Consider the following 21,703-nt stretch of genomic DNA (forward strand, 5'->3'; position numbering starts at 1 on the left):
AACAGAAGTAAAGTGCTGCATTTCCCTGTTTCCCTCGTTAGAGTTCTAAGTGTGGTGCGTGATGAAACCCATCCCAGGGACTGGGTAAGAAGGGGTGTGGTCACCTAGGTAGGAAAGAGGCAAACCAAGGAATTTTTAAGATTCTGATATCCATGTGAGGTTTTTCAGTACACAGCACTCTGCTTCTGCAGACAAGGGAAAGAGGAATCTTTATGCAGAAGCTGGAACTTATCTAAACCACAGCTTTTCCTGGGTCATCACTTCTAATGGCACCTCTGCACCAATACATCTCCTGTACATCTCTTTCCTCTCAGTTACATTTGATGTGAGCATCTGTGTGGCTGAGTCCCATGGACTGTGAAGGGAGGAAAAAACAATTCTTGGAGTGGGGGCAGTGATAACTGAAAGACTGGTGATTGACTGGAATTTTTCTGATGAGCTGGTAATTAAAGGATGATTCCAAAATCACCCAAGTACTTGTTGAGAGCATAACTTGACAAAGACAACAGATTATTGGTATTTGAGCTTCCCAGAACAAAAAATGCCGTTTGTTTCTTAATTTAAAAGTAATCCATTGTTGTAACAGTAACACTGCACAATATTCTGCTTCTAGATGTTTTCAAAAACTTGTCTAACTCAATATTGGAAAATTAGGGAGGAACTTCCCCAATCTAGGTTAGAGGAGCTTTGCATTTGAGGAAGTCAGGACAGCACATTACCTGCTTCAAAACAGAACTGACCTCATTGTATGGTGCAAGTGGGAAGTCAGGAGAATCTCCTGGCGCTCACCCAGCAGATAGAGAGGTGAGGAATACATAAAACCCACAGTAAGTTGGCTTTTACAAATGCAGAAATGCATTTGGAGCTTCCCTGCAGTCATGAAGATGTAGAAATTTAGAGATCATCTCCATTTCCAATGAGTTTTATTTTTAGCATCCTGCCAGATATTTAACATGAAAGGACAGGAGTTGGAAGTAGCAGTGACACTGAGAGCTGATACTGTGGCACTGCACTTGCCTAGAAAGGCAGAGATGAGCCCAGTCACCCCCTCTGCCTGGTGACAGCTGGGGATTTCTGTCTTCTGCTTCCAAATGTGCACTGCTGGAGTTGGGGTGGTACTTGGGCTGGTCTCTGCATCACTTTGCTTATACAGAAGGCATGAAGGACTCATAGCAATGCTTTGTCAGCAGTTCAGATGGTAATAGTTCAACTGCCAAGGCTGTTTGTGCCTTTTAGTTCTGCCTTTGCATTGGGGGTGTTCCAGTATGGAGTGATGAGGGGTGTGCAGCAGGAATAAAGCAGCTGGAATTGCTGTGTTATTTGTCTCTCACGTTACAGTGGAGAATGTCTAATATTCATGAAGTGTGATCACAGTATCGGACAAAAATGGAATGCTAAAACCAGCAAGAGACCTATTAAAATAATTGAACTGAGCTGCATTGAACACATCTTTCATTTGCAATGTGTCTTGGAGAAAAAAAAAGCATTTACTAACAGCAGCAGTATTTTATGATATTTTTAAATGATCTTTTGGAAAACTTCTTTATTGTTTTGATCTGAAACATCATTTAAAGTAATATCCACCTCCACAGAATCCCTTGAGGCAATTATTGGCCTTTCTGATCTTGCCTTGCTGCATTAATTCTGCCTATGTGTTTGCTTTATGTGAGCTTCCAGAAGCAATTTTCCTCAGAGAAGAAAATGCATAAATCCTTGAAGGTTAACTTGTGAGAACTCTGGCTGTGCTGGATGCCTAAGGAATTTCAATGGCTTTCTGGAACCATCCTGTCGCTTTAAAAATAGCCCCCTGAAGTCCCAAGCAATCAAGCTGCCAAAGAGTCATGTTTTCTGTCTGTTTCAAAGTATGTGTCAGAGTTCTCTTTAATAGGGAATTGTGTCTTTCCTCCTGCTGCTTTTTCTCATTATCCCTGCCTAACCCCACGTACTGTCTTCCGTGGCCATTCTGCAAGTAAGTGTTGTACCAAAATGAAGTTCTCAGTTGAGAGATACAGAAATTTTTAGAATATGAGCTTCCTATTTTAGCTCTCTGTTTCATCAAGGTATATAAATCTTTGCCTGTATTTCTGAAGCTCAGGGAAGCATTATCTGTTTAATGTCTCATGTACTGAAATAAAAGAATCAAAGGTTCCTTGGTGGAATTTGAAGGAGCAGGCTTTAACACAAACAAAAGCATCTTTCTCTCCACCCCCTCGCCCACAGTGCAGTTTGGGTATGGAGCTTGCTGCCACGGCATGTTGTGAACATGAGAAATGCATAGAGGATTAAAAAGTGAAAAGAGAGATCTAGTGGAGAAGAGGTGAACCAGTGCTAGTGTGCAGTGCTCCAGAGGGGATCTTTGGTTCAGAAATGCCTGAAAATGATGATGGCTGGGAGAAGAAGGAGGGAAGGATTATGGGGGAGGTGTGTCCTGCCTCTGTGCTTGGGGACGGGGTATCTCCTACTCAGGACTTCCAGATATGAGTTATGGATTAGGTGACACCTTTTTATCTATCCTGGGGCAGCTTCCTTTTGTTTTTACAAACCATCTTAGTTATAAGCCTTATTGCAAATATGGTGTAATTCCACGGTTTTCTGCTGATGGATAAGTTTAAATATAAATAGTAAAGTGCTTGGAAAACCAAAATCCTATCCTTTGATCAGTAATCTTGGAGAGTTTTCAGTGTTTGTACAGAGATGCAATGCAGGTGACTGACTGTGTTCTCAGCTCTAGTGGGCCAGAGTCACACCAGCAGACTAAAATTTCCCCCCCTTAGCACATCCCAAGCTGCTCTCCAACACTCTCCTGTGGCGTGTGTGACACAGATGAGATGGGAAGTGATTGATGTCCCAGGCCCTAAGATGAAAGTTTTCATGCATTAATGGCAAATTCAAAGCTTTCTGTATTGCTGGAAAATGATTACAGGCTCTTCCTTTTGATCTTAGCTTCTTAAGTGACTCCTGGTCATTCCTCCTGTCTCGGTTCTTCCCACCTTCTTGTTTTCCCCTCTGCTTTTTCCTCTGTCCTCTAGTAGGTCTGACAACAGCAGGAGTCTCTGGGCCAAGGTTTGCAGCCAGGGTCCTGAAAAGTCAATATTGTGCATGTGTCAAGTTGTGGCTGAAACTTAATAGATAGGCATCCCTTTGTGTGTTCACCCACTATATAAAGGACAAGGGAATAATAATTAAGGCTTGAAGGAAATTTATTTAAGCAGCCTTCTGAAACTGTCTCAGCTGATCTGAATTTCCCTGATGCCTATCTGTGTCTGATTGTAATAGTATATCTAATTTCCCTGTCCAGGTATTTTTCTGTCAAGTGAAAAAAAATTAATCTCTGATAGCATTGAGATTTAAGCCTATGATTTCAGCCTGGTTGGCTTTGATAAGGCTTATAGCCACCATTGAAAGTTCACATTCTAGAAATAAATTTTTATCAAGCAAGCTTGCCAAAAATGATGTTAAGAGAGATATTTATTGTGGAGATTAAATTTAAATAAAGTGTGAAACAAGGATTTTTTACTACTTCTTTACTGGAGAAGCCTTAACCATGGCACTGCTGTTAATGCCTCAATAAAAACTGTAAAGCTCTTGAATAAAAATGTGGCTGCTCTTCAGAAATAGTTCAAGCTGCAGTTTCATGGTTTGTGTCAGCAAAGCCCATCAATTGAATTAAATTCTTCTGCCAGCTCCAGGCTACTTATTTCCCTACACATTACCTTCTGAGCAATACATAAGAGCTGTCCTAGATAATTTAGGGGCCTGATAGCCTGATAGTTGTGGAGTCTGGACCACTTGCCTAATTCCCAGCTTTACAGGCTGTTGAATGGTCTCTGCAAGGTGCACTGCTAAGTTCAGGTTAGCAGTCCTGAAAATATATAATTATATTTCTCCTGGCCTCTTCCAGCATCAGAGGAGTTTACTCCTGGTCAAGGCATTAGGTGATGCACTCAGTTGTGTCTAGGTTCTCATACTGTGGTAAAATTGGCTTCAACTGTTGCCTTTTTTGAAAAGGAACACTTTGAAGGTTTTCCTTCTCTTCTTTCCTTTTATTTCTTCAGATGGTACAAATAAAGCTATAGTTCTTCATTTATAAATATACTTATTTAAGCTTGAACATGAGTGATTTCCTGCTGGTGTGCAAGTTTCAAACAGGTTTTGCTGGATGTTTGTTATTTTGCATTAGATGGTTGATAGCATTCCCAAAGAATGTCTGGAAAAATGCCTAGATTTATCACTAGGGCCATGCTTTGGAGAAACACCCAGTGTAGTAGAATCACTGCAAGAGATTTTGCTGAGTGGTAAATCAAAAATGAGGCTTTCGTAGATTTTGGTTGTTTCTCTCTGTGGCCCTCCTTTTTTCCAGTCTAAGCTATTTGGTAGCACTTAGAGAAGAAAGTAAATGTAATAGCTGCCAGCCAGTTGGGGTTTGGTTTGTTTGTTGCTTTTTCCCCCCAGAAAATTAGGGAAGATCAAAGAATTCCAAGAAGTCTATGTAATTTAAATTCAGTGGTATAAGATGCTTCCTTGGCTTTCTGATTTTAGAGTACTGTGGGCATTATATATGCAAATGAGAGCAAAACTGGATATTTTTATATGATGCTTAAGTAAATGTCACAAAGACTGTTCAGGAGTGAAAACAGTTTCAGCAAGTAATGAAAATGAGCCATAATGACTTAATAGATGGATTATTTTGGAGGGTGCTTTCCTTTCTTCAGTCATGTCTCCCTCTGAAGTAGCGTCAGTTTTAGGTTGTTTGTTCTTGGATACCTTTTATGTCTAAAGGGAAATGGCTTGTTGTGATGCAGCCGATAAAAACAATGTGCCTGTACAGCAAAGACAGCAAAACAAAATTGTGTCTTAGGTAATTCTGTCTATTTCTTTTCTCCTTTCTTAGCTGTGTATGCCCAAGGGGCTGTCTTTCAGGACGCAGGCGGACAACAGAGACCCGCAGCTGCACTCGTTCATCATCACCAGGGAGGATGGCTCCCGCACGTACGGCTTTGTGCTCACCTTCTACGAGGAGGTCACGAGCAAGCAGATCTGCACAGCCATGCAGACGCTGTACCAGATGCACAATGCAGAGCAGTACAGCAGTGTCTGTGCCTCCTCCTCCTGCAGCATGGACTCCCTGGCCAGCAGCATCGATGAGGGCGACGCCACGTCCCTCGCCAAGCTCCAGCGCTACAACTCCTACGACATCAGCAGGGACACGCTCTACGTCTCCAAGTGCATCTGCCTCATCACCCCTCTGCCCTTCATGCAAGCCTGCAAGAAGTTCCTGATCCAGCTCTACAAGGCAGTGACCTCCCAGCAGCCACCACCTCTTCCCCTGGAGAGCTACATCCACAACATCCTCTACGAGGTGCCCCTGCCACCCCCGGGGAGGTCACTCAAGTTTTACGGGGTTTATGAGCCCATCATTTGCCAGAGACCTGGGCCCAATGAGCTGCCACTCTCTGACTACCCTCTGAGGGAGGTCTTTGAGCTGCTGGGCCTGGAGAACCTGGTCCAGGTCTTCACTTGCGTTCTTCTGGAGATGCAGATCCTCCTGTACTCACAAGGTGGGCACTCATCCAGCAATTTCTGTTTCCAGCGGGCAGTTCCTGGGCAGCTGCAGCCACAGGAGCTCATAGAATTTCATGTTATACAGAGCTAAGGTTGATCTTTTGAAATGTGAGAATGCATTAAAAAAACGAGAGAAATGAGTGTGTCCTAATGAAAGCACTAAATAATTGTTTCCTCCAGGCAGTTTAGGTGCTGCTTGTTTAATTATGCATTGTATTTATCACTTGTGGCAGCTAGCAATAGAATACATTTGATTATTATCCTCACATTGCCCTTGATCATGCAAGACAGCATGAAATTAATCCTATCTTCTTCAAAAGTACCCGCAGAAAGTAATACATCTTGCAGAAGACGCTCTTGCTACTACTTTGTTTTTCAAATTTCAGCAGTGTATGGAAGTCTGGTGTAATTTCCTGCCTCCCATATGATGGATATGTTCTTGTTAAAACACTGAGAGTGTTTTAGAGGCTAAAGATTTAATGGTGGGTTGAAACTGAGTGGAGCTAGAGGTCATTCCTTTTTAGGGAACCCCTGCTTGGGGTATTTGGGAATGCTGCTGACAAGGATTCTTTTTGAGACACTAAGATTGCAGTTGGCCAAACACTGGCAGAAGTTGCTTACACAGAGCCTGTCCGTGTTTCATGTTGAAGTGTGCCAGCAAGCTTTGGAAAATCTGGTTTTGAAAACCTTTCTCTTAAGGTTGTGTCTTTCTGTAATAGTTCAATGCTCTGCTGCAGGGTTGGGGAATCCTGACTTAGTACTGGGCTTGCTTTGGGATTTTACACCCTTGTTACTGTTTACTCTAGGATGTTGGTCCTGCCCTGGTGGTATGCCAACATGTCAAGTTTAAGTTTTCCTGCTGACTTTCAAGGGGATGTTCAGACTTTTGGGGTGTTCCTCTAAGTCTCACTGGAAGCCTGTCTGTGTAATTCAGGTTCCTAAATGGCATCTGCGATTCTGACCCTAAATTAGGAAAATGTGCATCAGGGAAAAATTTTTGGGGGTGGAGGGAGTGGTTTCATCAGAGGAGAATGAAAAACCTAAAGCCAGGAGGTACCCATACCTTTCAGTGAAAAGAGGAAAAGATGCTGGATACCTAGGCTTTTCAAGAGAAGTGGTTCAAGCAACAGACAGCTTGAAATTGGAGCAGGGAGGGAGGATGGGAAATCATCTAAAATGAGTATGGATAATGAACCTTCAGGCTCCAGAAGGGGTCGCTTGGGTTTGTCATATAAAAGGAAAGGTCAGGAAGTGTGTAATGGTAGTGCTAATAACTAAATGACTGAGAATGTGGGAAAATGTTCAGGGAGGTGGAAAAAGGGTAGTTCTTCTGCAAATGACTGAATTCAAAGGATTGATAGTTCTTTGCAGAGCTCTTCTCCACATGGACTCCAGGGGTTTGCTTTCAAGAACTGAAAATGAAAGGTTTTATCTTCTCTCAGTTTGAAGTGTGAGCAGAAATCCTGCTGTTAGTTTTGATTAGGCTGCTTTTCCCCTCCCTCGTGCTTGTGTGTGTGTGTGTGTGCACTTATCCCCTTTCTTCCTCGGTTTGAATCGTGCTGCCTTTGCCACTTTGCCCTGGGGTTTGATATTAAACAGCAGCACCACTGAAATGCCTCTCACTGCTCATCAGTCCCACCCTGCTTATGGACTCACTGAGAACTGAGAATTTTTTTTTTTCTGTTTTCTTTCACACAGAAAGATAGCATTAGGAAAAATATGCTTGTCAGGCTGCAGGTTAATTTTAGTAATATTTTGTGCATGTGGAGAGCAACCTGTATATACAGACAAATATATAAAATATCTACTAAATAATTTTGACTCAGCCTTCATGTCCACCAGAAGTTAGATAAATGTTGTTCTTCCAGTTACTGGCTATAATTTAAGGGTTTACTTGGTTTGTTTGGTTTCATTGTGTGGGGGTTTTTTTAAAGAAAAGTGAGAATAGTGAGAAGTAATCCTTTCCATCCTTCAAATTTCAGAATTTTTTTCCTCCCCCTCTCTTCTCTTCTATTTGTGAATCTAGGGATGTCCTTGACATGACTTTTACTTGCCTGTCTAACATAGACACAATTTGATGGTGCATGGGGAAAAGTATATAGCTGTATTAGGGAAATTCTGTGATTATGTAAATAGCAGCCTAATGCTGGTTCCCAGAGGTGAGGGATGTGGATTGGAGGGCAAGTGCAAAGCTTTAATTTTGGCATACCCTGATAGCTGAGTGCTTGACTAATTGTGCACTGAGGCTTCTTTTAAATGTCAGTCTTGCAATTCCTGAAAAAGAAAACAGCAGCTATTTTCCAATTTGAGATATAACCAGCCTAGAAAGTACTGAAATCTGCTGTCTTCAGCTTTGAGATCCAGCAGGGAGGAACAGTTTTTAGCTCCGAAGTTCTTTCAAGGCAAAAGATGAAAAGGCTTTGGCTGACATATCTCTTGTTCCAAAATAACAAACGGGGGAGAGATTTTGCAAGTTTGCCCATCTTTGCCTTCCTGCTTTAAAGAGGGTGGACTCATTGGACTGTTTCCAGAGTCCTGGCCTTGCAGCAGCCTCCCCAAACTCAACAAGAGATTAGCAGAAGATCCTGTGGTTGCAAATTCAAGCAAGACAGCATTATTTACACAAAATCACAATTCACTGGCATAATCCTGGAATACTTAAGAAATGGGAGCTGGACCAAAACCTACTTCAGTTCACTAACCTATTTCAGTGAGAGCTGCTGTTAACACGTATGGGAAATGTAAGCTGACTTTTTTGTGGTTCTCCTACACCTGTTGGAAGGAAGCTTTTAATTTAAGCTTGCCAATAATTTAATTCTTCTTCTATAGAAGGCTTCTTTTGGGAGGTGTGGTGAAAGTATAAATTGTTGCACAACCCTGATCATACAAGAAGCTTAGTTGGTAATAACAGCAGTGAAAGGCTGGCAGGAAGGTTGCACAGAGACTGTACTGACTTTTCTGGAGTGGTTTTTCTCAAGGGAACAAGGAGTTGAGGATGAAAACATTTATTTTTAACCCTGTAGCTGGGGCATAATATTTCCAGCAGCCAGAACAAAGGCATCTAAGTCAATGAAGAGGTGAGGGTGTTGGATGACTTTACCCAGCTTGCCCTGGATGTGTTCCCAGCGTGATACGAGTGTGTCTGGCACAGCTCTGCCTTGGGGACAGGACCAATGAGTGTCTGTTTGTACCATGACTGCTGCAGTCATCTTTGGCTATCCAGTTGCACTGCTGGTGGTGTCTTAGGGGTGGCTGGTACCCCATCACTTGGAAAATGCAGGGAATGTAGTGGATTGTAACTTCACTTTACAGCTGCGGTGGTCAAGCAGAGGGCGGAAGAGAGACTGGCAGCAAAGAATGATGAGCTCATTTTTTGAGATGCTTTGTTCCCATATATTTTGGACTGCATAGCTGGGTAATTGGCAGAGACCTGTGCTTGTACCTCAGTGGCAAGACTGGTAAGATCAGCCCTTACTGTTCCTGGGGACTGTGTGGTCTTCCAGAAAATTAATCACAATCCGTGCTGGTGGGAAGTGCCAACTTTGGTCAGCAAAGGTGATACGGAAACCTGTGCCTGAAATCACTTTCACTGTACATGAATTCCTGCAGCTTCAGGTCACATCCTTCCTGCATATAGAGAATATTTTTAATAATAAATAGGGCAGCTTTCCAACATTTGGGCTTTGAAAACCAAGGGGAGGGATTAGATATGTTTTCCCTGCAATTCTTCAGGGTGCCATCTCTGCAGTGCTCTTGTAAGTGCCCTTTATTGAGAGCGCAGCTCTCCCATGCAACTGTACAGATGTAAGGTCTTGTTTATGTCCACTCTTCAATAGCTGCTACATTTCCAAAGGATAAGTTAACAAAACACCACTGGTGTGAGATTCCTGCTGGAGAGAGATGAATTAAACTGTGAGCTCTGTGGAAACCTCAGCAATCCATTTTGTATGTCTGCCTTTCGAGGGATTTAAGTGTGAGAGGGAACGTATGCAGGAGGCACAGATAAACTTCTTAGAGCTTAGGCTGTTTCTACTCATTATAATTCTGAGTGTTTTCCAAGTTGTTTTTCCAAGGGCTTGAGTAATTGCTCCTCCACGATTGAAATATTCTTTGCATTTTTTTTTCATCTTAGAAATTATAATACAAATGACTATGCATATATAAAGTCATTGCCTAGAAAGTGGTGTGTCTGAAAGATCTTTCTTATGAAGTCTGTTTTGGGGTAGATTTTTTGAAAACTAATGCATGCATAATATGTTTGCCTTTTAAAGCACTTGTACACCAAATAGTTACATAGAAAACCTTGGCTCTTCTACTCATTATTTAAATAGTTGCCTTCCACACTAATATTCATCCACATCCCTGGGAAGTTATTGCAGAGAACAAATTATATGGGGACAAAATCTGTGTGTGCTGTGGAAGACACCTGGGTTTAGGGCCTCAGTAGAACTGCACTCAGAAGCTGCAGTGCGTGTTTCCCTGGAAAAAAGACAAGTAATTGGGTAGAAAAATCAGAGAATGACATACAGTCTTCTTTTTTAAGTTAGGTGAAGTGACAAAATTGATTTTTAATTAGAAATTGCTCAATTTTGTTAGCAAAAGACAGTATGACCTGAAAAGTGAAGGTTTCAAAGCATCTGGAAAAAAGGAGGAGGAGCTGGTTCAGGTCTGTGCCACAGCCCTGTTTGTGTTCACAGTGAGCTGTGAAGGGAGATAGAGCCACTGCTTTTAACACTCTGCATACACACACCACAACCTCTCCACGTTTTTTTGTTTGTTTGTTTTTTTTTTTTTTTAATTTGGATCTCATTTTTTTTTTCCATGATGAAACATCTTTATCTTTTCAGAGTGAGGGGAAAAAAGTTAAATTAGGCCTTTACACTGCAGTTATGGCAAATGCCAGGTAAATAACTTGGCAGTCTAAAGTGATCTTGAGCAAAGTTCTGTACCCTGCTGGGCTCTTGTGTTCTCCCCATCATCTTCTGCTGGCTGGGGAGCCTGTTCTGCCCCAGCAGCCACAGGAGAGAGCAAGAGACTCCCTTGTGTCTTCAGGAGCACCTTTATGTGTCCTGCTGGTGCCTTGTCAGCCTTGACATAGACTTTTGCCCTCTTCTCAGAGACTTAACTGTGCTGGTAATGGGAGCTAATCATAAATTAATGTATGCTGAACTGCTGATGGCAGGCTGGGACATGGTTAAATTATATAATTGGAAATATGTTGAAGCAGAAACTTTTTATACGACGTGTTGGCCAACAAGGAAAACAGGTAAGAATTGGCCTCGGTGAATATTGGCCTTGGGATGTTTCTCTTGGGGTAGAGCTGACCCCCAGTTTGAGAGACTAATTCTTCAAGCAATTAGCTGCAGGCTTGTCTTGACCCTTCTGTTCAAGAAAATACGTATTTTCATATTTGCATAAATTGCCACTCTGCTTTTATCACATAACCGAGTGCTGTGTCACTCACTGGCGAATGCGCCCTTCCTGCGGGGATGGAAGGGCACTGAGGGGTCATTTCCTTGGGACAGTCTGCTGGCTACAGCCCCATGTCATGGCACCTGCCCAGGCTCCCTGAATGCAGCACTGCTGCAAGGTGGTTTCTGCAGTGAATAAACATTTCCTGCACCATTTTTGTGTGTTTTATCTGAACATCTCTTGAAAGTCACCAGGACTGGCTTGTCAGCTGCCAGCACGCAAACCAGATGAAAGGTGGAAGCTTCCAGGGCACTTTGATGTCTGAAGCACTTCTGTGTGCTGCTTCTGTGGAGCTGTTGAGATCTGATTTGAAAACCTTTGCTTTCAAAAACAATTTTTGTCTCCAATGTGGATTTCTGATTTCATGTTTCATCTGCAGTGTGCTATATATAAACATTACAGATCTGAAGGTACTCAGACCCAAAACAGGTCTGGTTATGAGCTGTTCTTGACTCATACTCAGAGCTCAAAGCAAAATAGTTTTATTTTCCAGTTTTTCCAATATACCTGTCTCATCTAAATCATATTTTGTTACCAAAAAAAAAGAAAATAAAAGAAAAGGCAGTTAAATAACAATTGCTTATAATACTTGGACTGAAGAGGTAGCATGTAGAAAAACTGTTGGTCACAAGAATGTTTTAAAGCCTGTTCAAGTGTTTCCCTCTAAAGAATCAGCTTTTATTCATTCAGGTTCATTGATGTTTTTTTTTCCTCTGTTGTTGGTTTGGTTTATTTTGTTTAAAGACAATTGTTTTGTGCATATTGATAAGGTACTCTTTGAGAATACCATCTGATTATCATCTTCCGAGATGCATTTTTAAATATTTGGCTTTTCAAAGCTGCATTTATACTTCATGTGTGTTCTAAAAGCAGTAGAGGAAAGGAAGTGGTGTCCAGGTAACTAATCTTTTCAAATGCTTTCAAGTGCTTTCCAATTACATGTAAAGTGAGACTTCAAAAGGAAAATAAAGGAGCACGGTCTATTTTTAAAGCCTTGGACTGGATTTAGCGGTTCTAGGCTGTGACTCCAGCTCAGTGGTAGCCTTTCTGCCCTACCTTTGGTGGGTTACTGGAACAGAGAGCTGGAATATGGCCAAGTTGTGCTTTCAGCGGGAAGGCTGGGGGTGTTGAACCTGGAATAACACTACACTGTTCCCAGCAGGAATGCTGTTCCTGGGGAGAATGAGCATGTGTGCACATGCCTTATACACAGAATTCCTGGGACTGGGAATTTGCTGAGAAGGTCCCAGGTGAAATTCTCTTCTGTTTGATTATGATCAAAGATTTGGATCTGTTTAGGGGGTAGAACCTGAATGTGGTCTTAGCTGTTTGGGGCAGGGATAACACTGATGTCTTTTTGCCTTTTCAAAGGATCTTGGTTTTGCTCTGCTGCGGCATGGGAAGGATTTTGAGATATCAGACTCTTTTGTGGCAGGAAAAGTGATTTTCATGTTGAGCTTTGTGAATTGCTTAACATCTCAGTGCTTCTTTTCCCAGTATGTATAATGAAAAGAAGATTTTGTTTTGTTTTGTTTTTCCAGTCACTGCCTATGTTTAAACTTTAAGGTCTTTGGCATAGATATTTCTTATTGATTATTGTCCTGTTATTATGTTATGGAGAATCAACATCAAGACAAAAAATTGTCAAGTTTTGAACTCTTTCAGAAGAACATTTGTAGGGAATTGATGTTCAAGTGCTGAAACCGTTTCTACCTCCAGCAGAAGACAGTGATTGGTAATTCTACAGGAATATCTCAGGGTGTGCATTTTAAGCACTGTATCTTGTGAGCCATGTGAATGTTACCAGGCCTGGGCACACTGTGGCTGGCCATGGTGTTCCTGCAGTGGAGCAGGTCCCTGCAGCCACTGCATGTCCTGCACAGGGAGTTGAGATGCTTGGCCGAGAACCCTCGGCAGATGGTGCCAGAAAAGAGAGGTGGATCCAGAGTCTGTGAGCTTTGCTCTGGTGCCCTCTCCTTCCCTTAGTGAACAGGTTGTGTCAGAGACATCCAGCTAAGCTATTAGGAGGCAGTGGTTGCAGCAGGAGCCCCAGGGACCACTTTGCCCCTGGGGTTATCTTCCCTGAGCGGTTTCTCTTGGAAAACGTTCTGTGAACAAATTAGAGATGGAGCTTTGAACCGTGAAGAGTCATAGAATAATTCTGGTTGAAAAAGACCTTGAAGATCAACTCCAGCTGTAAACCTAACACTGCCAAACCCACCACTAAGTCATGTCTCTAATTGCCATATTTACGTGTCTTTTAGATGCCTCCAGGGATGGTGACTCAACCCCTACCTTGGACAACCTGTTGCAATGCTCAGCAACCCTTTCAGTATCCAATCTAAACCTCCCCAGGCACATTTCCTCAATGTTCTCCTGTTTCCAGGTTGTCCTCAGTAACCATGTAGGCTTCTCTCAAATTATAGGTACAAGAATTTCTCGATCAAAAATTATTTCAAGCTTTATGTGATAGGTGGCTAACCTTGTACAGAACATAGAAAGTACACACAGTACATAAACCTTGAAAGTACATTAAAAGTAACTAGAGTTTCTGACTTCTTTGAACAGATAACAAAAAAAATATTTACAGATTTTTTGGAACTTCCCTCTCTTCAGTCAAAACTGCTGGGTACATAAACGTATTTTATTTGTTAATCACTGACAAGCATTGCTAGATGGAAACAGCCTAATAATTTAGTCATCACTAGTTTTTTATTGTTTTTTTTTAAAAAACAGCATTTTTTGTAGTAAATTAGTTACAAAATTTACAAAATTACAAAATGCTAGTGACCATGTTAAATATTATGAGTAGCACCAGAGAAAAGGCAGCATGCACTTCCAGAGTTGAATGCTCTTATACAAAAAGATCTTTGCAACTTTTCTGCCAAGACCTGTTTCTTCATGTGGCTGTGCAGATCAGAACAGACTTTGAAGGTGTTTCACTCTATTTGATTTTTTTTTTTTTTAGTCTTTAAAGCTTTCAGAGTTATGAAATGTTGAGACTCCCAAGATTCACCAGTAAGTATTATGACGCAAGTTTGTGTAAGTTCTCCTTAACAAGGCAGGGAATGCACACACATCATTATAGACCATTGCATGGGCAGGGATTCATAAGCCACTGATCTGCAGCTGGGAGTGTTTTGGAGGTGTAACCTTGAGACTGACTCCTATGCATGAAAATAATTTTGAAGACTGACTGAATAGCTATTAGTAAGACAAGATGAAAAATGTTTTTGCCCTGCCAGTTGACCTTTTGCAGATTGTGGCTGGTTTTCCACAGAGAGGTGCTAGCAAGGAGAATGGGTTATGCAATTTGTTGTTGTGATTTGCATATTTATTCAAGAACATCTTCCCAGTGACCTCCTAATAGCTGAGCAGTGTCAGATGGCAGCACTTTTACTGTTGTTGGTGTCTGCCAAGGTCTCAGGCTGGGATGTTCAGGAAATAAAGGTCAAGCTGGGCTCCTCTCCAGGCAAAAACAATGGGCCTGCAGGAAAAAGCCTTGTCACCTGACTGGGAATCAGAGTGTTCATACATGCATCTTTCATTTCCTGGAGTGGGGCAGAGAGGATTAGGAGAGATGGGCAACAACCCAAGTGTTACCCAGGATCTGGGTGTGGCCTCTGTGTGCGAGAAAATCTTTTGGTTGCTCAAGCCAGAGCGTGTGAGACTCACCTGGCACAGATGAGGCTTGGGTTTGGACACAGCCATGGAGCTTACAAATCCAGGGATCTTTACCTGGTTTCAGATGGATTGTCTGCAGTTTGAGATTTGCTGTAAGGATGACCATCTCTTTAAGACTGCTGTGTGATTTATTTATTGATTTTAAAAATTTGTTCTCAATTTATCCACTCATTTATATTAATAAATAGCTTGTGCTATTGCATTATGCCAGCTGAATATTTGATAAATAATTTGTTCTTACCCAAATTCTGAAGCATCCAGCTCAGCTGAACCAAAATAACTTTTAATTTAAAACATAATACACATTGTCCTATTAAAATCAAATTAACTAGTGGGTGAAATACAAATTTGGGAAAGTAATGTAATATAAATGTACTAGCTACACAGAATATATTTGAGAACTAAATTTATATTAGGCTTCTGTTTAGATTTAACTTAAAAGCACTGCTTTTATATACTTAGAGACTGTAAACTTCTGCTGGTATGTGGCCAAGACAAGTCGGCTGGAAAGTACACTCAGCTTTTGAAATAGTAGCAAGTGGAGCAGAAGCAGGCAGGCAGGAGCAAGCAAGAAACCACACTGTTTCCTTGAAGTTCACTTCTTTCTCCTCTTCTTCCCATGTAAAAACATAGGCTTGTTATGGAATTAGAGTTTTATTATCCTGTACTAGAGACAGAACTTTTGGTATCTTTTAAATAAATTAATTTAAAATGGATTAATTAATTAATTTAGAATGGATCTAGATAAGGTATGAATATCTATGCTCAGCAGTTTCTTAATGGGAGGAATGAGTGTTACTGGATTAAATAATATTGAAGGTTTTTAAGTACTGCCTTTTTTCCAAACAACATCTTATCATATAAGCACGATTACTGGCTTGTTTGTCACTGATGTCCTTGCCAAACAGATCTCAAAAGCAGAACACAGGGAGATAATTCAATTTGTGTCTTTCTCTCTCCCATGTCTAGATTATCAGCGCCTGATGACGGTGGCAGAGGGAATCACAACACTGCTGTTCCCATTTCAATGGCAGCATGTGTATGTCCCCATCCTTCCTGCCTCTCTCCTGCATTTTCTGGATGCTCCTGTTCCCTACCTGATGGGGCTGCAGTCTAAGGAGGGAACCGACCGCTCCAAGCTGGAGCTGCCTCAGGAGGTCAGTGTCCACCTTTGGGGTTGCTGTCCTGAAATACCTTATACTGTGTGAATTTCTGCTGGAAAATAGTGCCTGGTGTTAGGAGGCTTCTCTGGCTCTGTGGAAAGTGTGAAGTGAGATAGCAGGGAAGTCTCCACAGCCCTTCTTGGTCCATTTCTTAATTTAGTACCACTCACTGTTTTGATTTCCAAAAGCTTCTCTTTCTGCTGTTTGTTGTGACAAAGCTTGTCGGCTTTCCCTACATCACACGCTTCACCAGGTTCTGTTACTCCATCAGTGTCGCAGTCCTACTGACAGGGGGCTAAAGAGCATTTCATTTGGGGAGGATCTTGATGGATCTGGATCTCAGGTGCAGTTGCTAGATGGTGTAAACCTGTCCTTGTCCTCCTGCTGCTGTGGAGCGTGCCTTGTCCTGCCAGCCCCATCCCATCCCTGGCTGAGCCCATGTGTTCCATCACTGGGCCAGGTTTGCATTAATACTTTGCCTATGAACCACTTAGAGAGGAAAAAAAAAAGGAAGGAGGAGTCATCCTCTTAATCTCAGGGTTAAATCCCTGGTGGTGTGGAGAGTGAAATGGAGATTTTTCCCCTCAAAATTTGCTGAAGGTGATTAAAAATGCTTCACGATTTAACCTGGCCATATGGCAAAATCTTTGGGATATGGCTTACCTGTCTGCATTCCAGATGTTGACTGGAACCAGAGCATGCCATGTGCTTTTAAACTTAGGTTTCTTCTTAAAATCAGTGTGAACTCCAAGAGTATCTGCTCATACAGCAGGGACATCTCCTGACAGTGGCTCTGCTGAGGGGGCTCTCCTGGGGGGCAGAGTCCTTAAGGCTTTCAAGTACCTGCTCTGACTGAGAAGACAGATGGGAGCAGCAGCAGCAGAGGAGAATGTGCAGGAGTGGGAGGTTTTGTGTGGAAGTGGAGGGACAAACAGGGCAGGGTAATACAATTTTTAATGAAGGTCTATTTCACGTATTGCATGAAGGTGACTGGGTCAGCCTTAGTGGCATGGAACTGCAAATCAAGTTTTACCTCATGGATACAGTGACTGAAGCACATGAAATCTCTACTGGTGTGGAAGCAAAGCTGCTATCTAGCTATGTTCCTCAGTAAAACCGTGCTTATATTACATAATTACCACGATTTTTAAAATTATTAGTCACATGCTTTTGGTTAGCAGATTAAGCTGTCATTTTCCATAAATTAAAATTTTAATGTGACAGTATTTAATACTGTACTATCATTGGAATAACAAATATCACCAGGGAGGGAAGAGTAAGAGTGGGGTGGAATCTGCCCCCTCCATGATGTTTAATAAATGAGTGAAAAATACCAGCATTTATGAATACCACAGGTCCAGTAATTGTGGTAGAGGGAGAGAAAGAAGACATATTGAACAGGGAAGATCTTGAATCTCATATTCTCTAGACAATAAAAAATAAAAAATCCCTCAGCATGCGAGCAGTGATGAAGCGCTGTTCACATCAGCATTCCTTTATTGTTCAGGCTAGGGGCTAGCTTTTCAAGCTCTTGCTCTAAATATAAACCATTTGTTTGTTAGAGATAAAAATTCTAACAACTGGCCATCATGCTGTCTTAAGGTTACTAATCTCCCTGCATTAACTTTAATCATCAGATGTTTCTGAAGAGAGAAGTGAGACCAATTCCCCAAGGGTTTTCTGAATCCAAATCTCATTTTTCAAATTTTGTAAATGATATGCAGAGCTGAAATTAAAAAGCCTTTGAAATGAAATATTGATAGATAAGAAGGCAGTCCCTGAGCGGAAGAACTATACTGACGCATACCCCAACTGTGTAATAGCTGCACAGTTAAATAAAGCAAATCATTTTGTATGAAGAAATGCTTTTCTCTGTACAGACTAAATTTAATACAAAAAAGCTGAAGGGACACTTCTGCTTTAGCAGGTGAATCCTAATAAACTTTAAAGTATCTATGTGAAAGGTGATTAATGTTAATAAACATGTCCCTGAAATATCCAATATATTATGAACATCTTTGCTGTGGAATGTATTGTCCTGCTGAAATTAACCTTTTCAAAAATGAAGGAAAATAAATAATTTATCGTCACATAATCTGAAGATTAGTCTGGGGTGTTTGGTAACAGATAAAGAGGACTAAAAGTGCCTGGGAGAAGACGGAGGAGCTGTGCTAATGGCCAAGTCAGGCTAACAAAGACCTGCTGCTGCCCTATGGGTTTTTTGCATCTCCTGTACTGCAGTTTTATGCCAGGATAAAAAGCATCAGAGCTCAGCACCTTGGGAATCTGACCTGGTTTAAGATTTTACTCAGTGCACTCAGACAGTGAATTTCAGATGTAAGCTGCTGTTCAGAAGATCAATTACTGTTTTTCATTCTGCTATTATTCCTGAGGGTGCATTTGCAATGTAATTAATTTTTATGTGGGGTTCTTCTATCCATTGACACTTTCCTAGTAAAAGTATCTGCTCTGCTAGATTAATGTCTTCACTTAGCTTTAATCTTGTGGGCTGAGATCCATCTCCACTCATAGCAAAGCTAAGAGCACTCTCTTTAAATCTCAGGAAGAGGAACTGCCAATATTAAAACCCTCCATGGAAACAGGGGGTCAGGGAGTGGGGAAATAAGACTTGGCCTTGAGTGTACAAAGCTGCACTCAGACATAATCCCAAAGGATTTCCGTGGGACCCTCTTTTGTAGTTTTGCTTGAAGCAGCATCATCTTTCTCATTTCTGAATGTCTCATTTCTTGGTAGCACAGTTGCAGAGGGTTCTTGCAGTTGGATCCTGGTAAAATAAATGTGTCTGTGAGATGCAGTAATTCACACAAAGGGTGTTTGGGTGTTTACATGGGCTGAGAAGTGGTGCTGCACTTCCTGCTTGGTGGTGTGTCCTTGGCTGCTCTGGGAGGGCATATGAAATCTTTGTGCTGGGAAGTTTGGGGTCTGCGTGTCCTGGGGAAACAGGAGATGGCCAGGAGCCTTTATTTGTCATCCAGTTGACCCTCAGCTTTACTGGAGTCTGAAATGTCACGGGCTAGACAGCACTGCTAAAGCGTCCTGCATACGTGTGCACTTACCCTTCTCTCTGGAAGCACCCTGGGAGAAAAGGCTGCATCACAGAAGAACCACTTCAGTGCTGGGCATCCATTTTGAAACTTTTGTTTGTATTTCAGGCAAACTTGTGCTTTGTCGACATCGATAACCACTTCATCGAACTGCCAGAGGAATTCCCGCAGTTCCCCAACAAGCTGGAGTTTATCCAGGAAATCTCCGAGGTTCTCCTGCAGTTTGGGATCCCTCCAGAAGGCAACCTGCATTGCAGTGACAGCGCCACCAAGCTCAAGAACTTGGTTCTTAGTGACCTGGTGAACGACAAGAAGAACGGGAACATCCCCAGCAATGCCCTCAACATGTACGAGCTGCTGAAAGGCAACGAGACGATCGCCCGCCTGCAGGCCCTGGCCAAGAGAACGGGCGTGACCATGGAGAAGATGACCATCACCACCCCCCTCACAGAGGAGAAGGATGGGAAGTTGTCATGTGAGGAGCTGGAGCTGAGGGACTACAAACTGAACGTGCAGCTACGCGAGGTTTTTGCCAACCGCTTCACGCAGATGTTCGCAGACTACGAGGCTTTCGTCATCCAGGCTGCCCCTGACATGGAGTCGTGGCTGACAAACAGGGAACAAATGCAAAACTTTGACAAAGTAAAGATAGCCATGTATTCGTGTCTCCATCTAAAAGGGGGAGGGAGGATAGCTGTATTTGTATATATAGCCTAGGTACTCTTTAATCTGCCGTTCCTCATCTGCCTCACTGAGAGATTTGTCCATTTCCATTACACGGGGCCAGATCTCCTGCCAGAGTAAATTGGAGCACATCCACTGAGCTGTTCAGAGCCACCCTGGCTTGTACAAACCAAGCTGGCAGGCTTCTGCCTTGCTCATGGGGCTGTTCCTGTGGCCTTGGTGGAAGGGTAGCAATTCAAAGTGACTTCTTTTTCTGTCTTACTTTCTTCCTTTGAGAGGAGAGGTGCACACTTGAGACAAAAAACAAATCTAGTCTTCCATATTCCCTAATGTCACAGTAGAGGTGTTTTGTAATGGGTAATGTTCTGAAGAAGGTTATCACTTAAAGGGTATTGTCATGACTCCATTGTAGCGTATGCACAAGAGGGAAAAGGACTCCCTTGAGGCTGGAAATGGGGATGTGAAGAGATGGGAGGATAGCAGAAGGAATGGGAAATGTTGGGAAGCTTGCACAGCTGCTGAGTGGCCCTATGAAGAAGACAGTGTTCTTAGCCATCATCTCTTAGATACAAGTCCTTCTCTAAGGAAAGGGTTAAAAGGATGAACAGTGAGAAGCAGACTAAATACTGATCTGAGTCAATTTTTTATTTAAAAAATTGCTGCAATGCCTTTTCTTGGTTTGTTTGTTTTCGGGCATTAAGCAGTGCAGCATTCAAAAGGATGGGGCTGTTTAGGCCATCTCTGCTAGTGCTTCTGCAATAAAATGGGCTGTTAATTTTAGGGTTTTCAAAGCTCAGTGAGAGACTTAGACACACAGTACTAATTGGAAATTTATGATTAATTTCCCTGTAACATCCACAAGAGCATCAGCTGAGGAGCACTGTACCACTCTTGATATGTGTGACACCTTAATAAGTGATATGGTTCCAGGCAACGATGCCCAAACCAGAGGACCATTACAGCACATGTGATGGTCTGCCATGCCTTTCACAGGGTTTATTCCTGGGGGGTGATAGCTGCTAGCTTGCTTTGAAAAAGCAGGCAGAATGAGCACTACTTCAGTAAATCCATATTCCCTTTGTTGAAGCTATCACAAAGCATCCCTGACTGCTTAATCCTTACAGTTGTGAACCAAACCCCTTTGCAGATGGATTCACAGCTCTCTGAGAGGTGTTTTTATGGTGGGGGAAGCCTTGTCCAAGCCTTCCTGCTGGCTGCTGGATCAGTTCTGTGCCGAAGGATGGCTGGGCACATCAGCGCTGGGCGGGATCGTGGCACTAATGAGCTGTTCTGTATTTCAGGCTTCCTTCCTTTCGGACCAACCCGAGCCTTACCTCCCATTCCTTTCACACTTCATCGAAACACAGATGTTTGCAACCTTCATAGACAATAAGATAATGTCCCAATGGGAAGAGAAGGACCCTTTTCTACGAGTTTTTGACTCCCGAATTGAGAAAATAAGGCTATACAATGTCAGGGCCCCTGCACTGCGGACATCCAACTACCAGAAATGCAGCACTTTGAAAGAAGCAGGTATGTTCAGATGGGCTGGTAAAATATTCAAAAGTACAATGTCAGCCACCAAGAAATAGAGGTCCTCAGTCATCTGAACGTTGCAGTTGATGAGGAAGTCCTAGAGCTACCTGAGGAGGACTCAGCAGTGTCTTGTCTCACCTAAGCAAAAACTTGAGCGTGCTAAACACCAGAAATGTCAGGAGCCTTTACCTTCCCTTTTAGCTCTCCTGGGCTGGTGCCTTTAATAAAATCAAGCCAAACCCAAATGGAACTGGCTCACAGTTTCTCATTTCAGGCAGCTCCTGTTCCATTGCCAGGAGAGCTTTCCTTCACCCTGGTGGTGGGACCAGTGCCAGCCACACTGAGGAGTCGAGCCCCAGTGTCTCCCCCTTCCCATAAAAAGAAGTTGTTTTGCCTTGCACCATTTGGTCAGAGCAGCAGGGGACGTAATCCTGTGTGGCATATTTAGTACCTCCAGCAATAGATGTTCAGTGTTAATGAACAATACGCTGTACTGAAGGCTTGGAATTTTTTTCCATTACTGTCACAGGACGCCTT

At 42.4% G+C, this 21,703-nt stretch overlaps 1 protein-coding gene across 7 annotated transcripts in view; it reads left to right on the forward strand.

Moving 5' to 3' along the window:
• Positions 1 to 21,703, forward strand: part of LOC131573160 (DENN domain-containing protein 5B) — a 103,105-nt gene that overhangs the window by 48,101 nt on the left and 33,301 nt on the right. For all 7 annotated transcript variants that reach the window (XM_058826832.1, XM_058826835.1, XM_058826834.1 and 4 more), the window contains 4 exons: positions 4,892 to 5,558; positions 15,688 to 15,875; positions 19,055 to 19,588; positions 20,932 to 21,163. In XM_058826832.1, the coding sequence (XP_058682815.1) occupies positions 4,892 to 5,558; positions 15,688 to 15,875; positions 19,055 to 19,588; positions 20,932 to 21,163 (1,621 nt within the window). The remainder of the gene's footprint in view (positions 1 to 4,891; positions 5,559 to 15,687; positions 15,876 to 19,054; positions 19,589 to 20,931; positions 21,164 to 21,703) is intronic.

The sequence above is a fragment of the Poecile atricapillus genome, chromosome Z (genome assembly GCF_030490865.1).
Source record: "Poecile atricapillus isolate bPoeAtr1 chromosome Z, bPoeAtr1.hap1, whole genome shotgun sequence".
NCBI lineage: Eukaryota > Metazoa > Chordata > Aves > Passeriformes > Paridae > Poecile > Poecile atricapillus.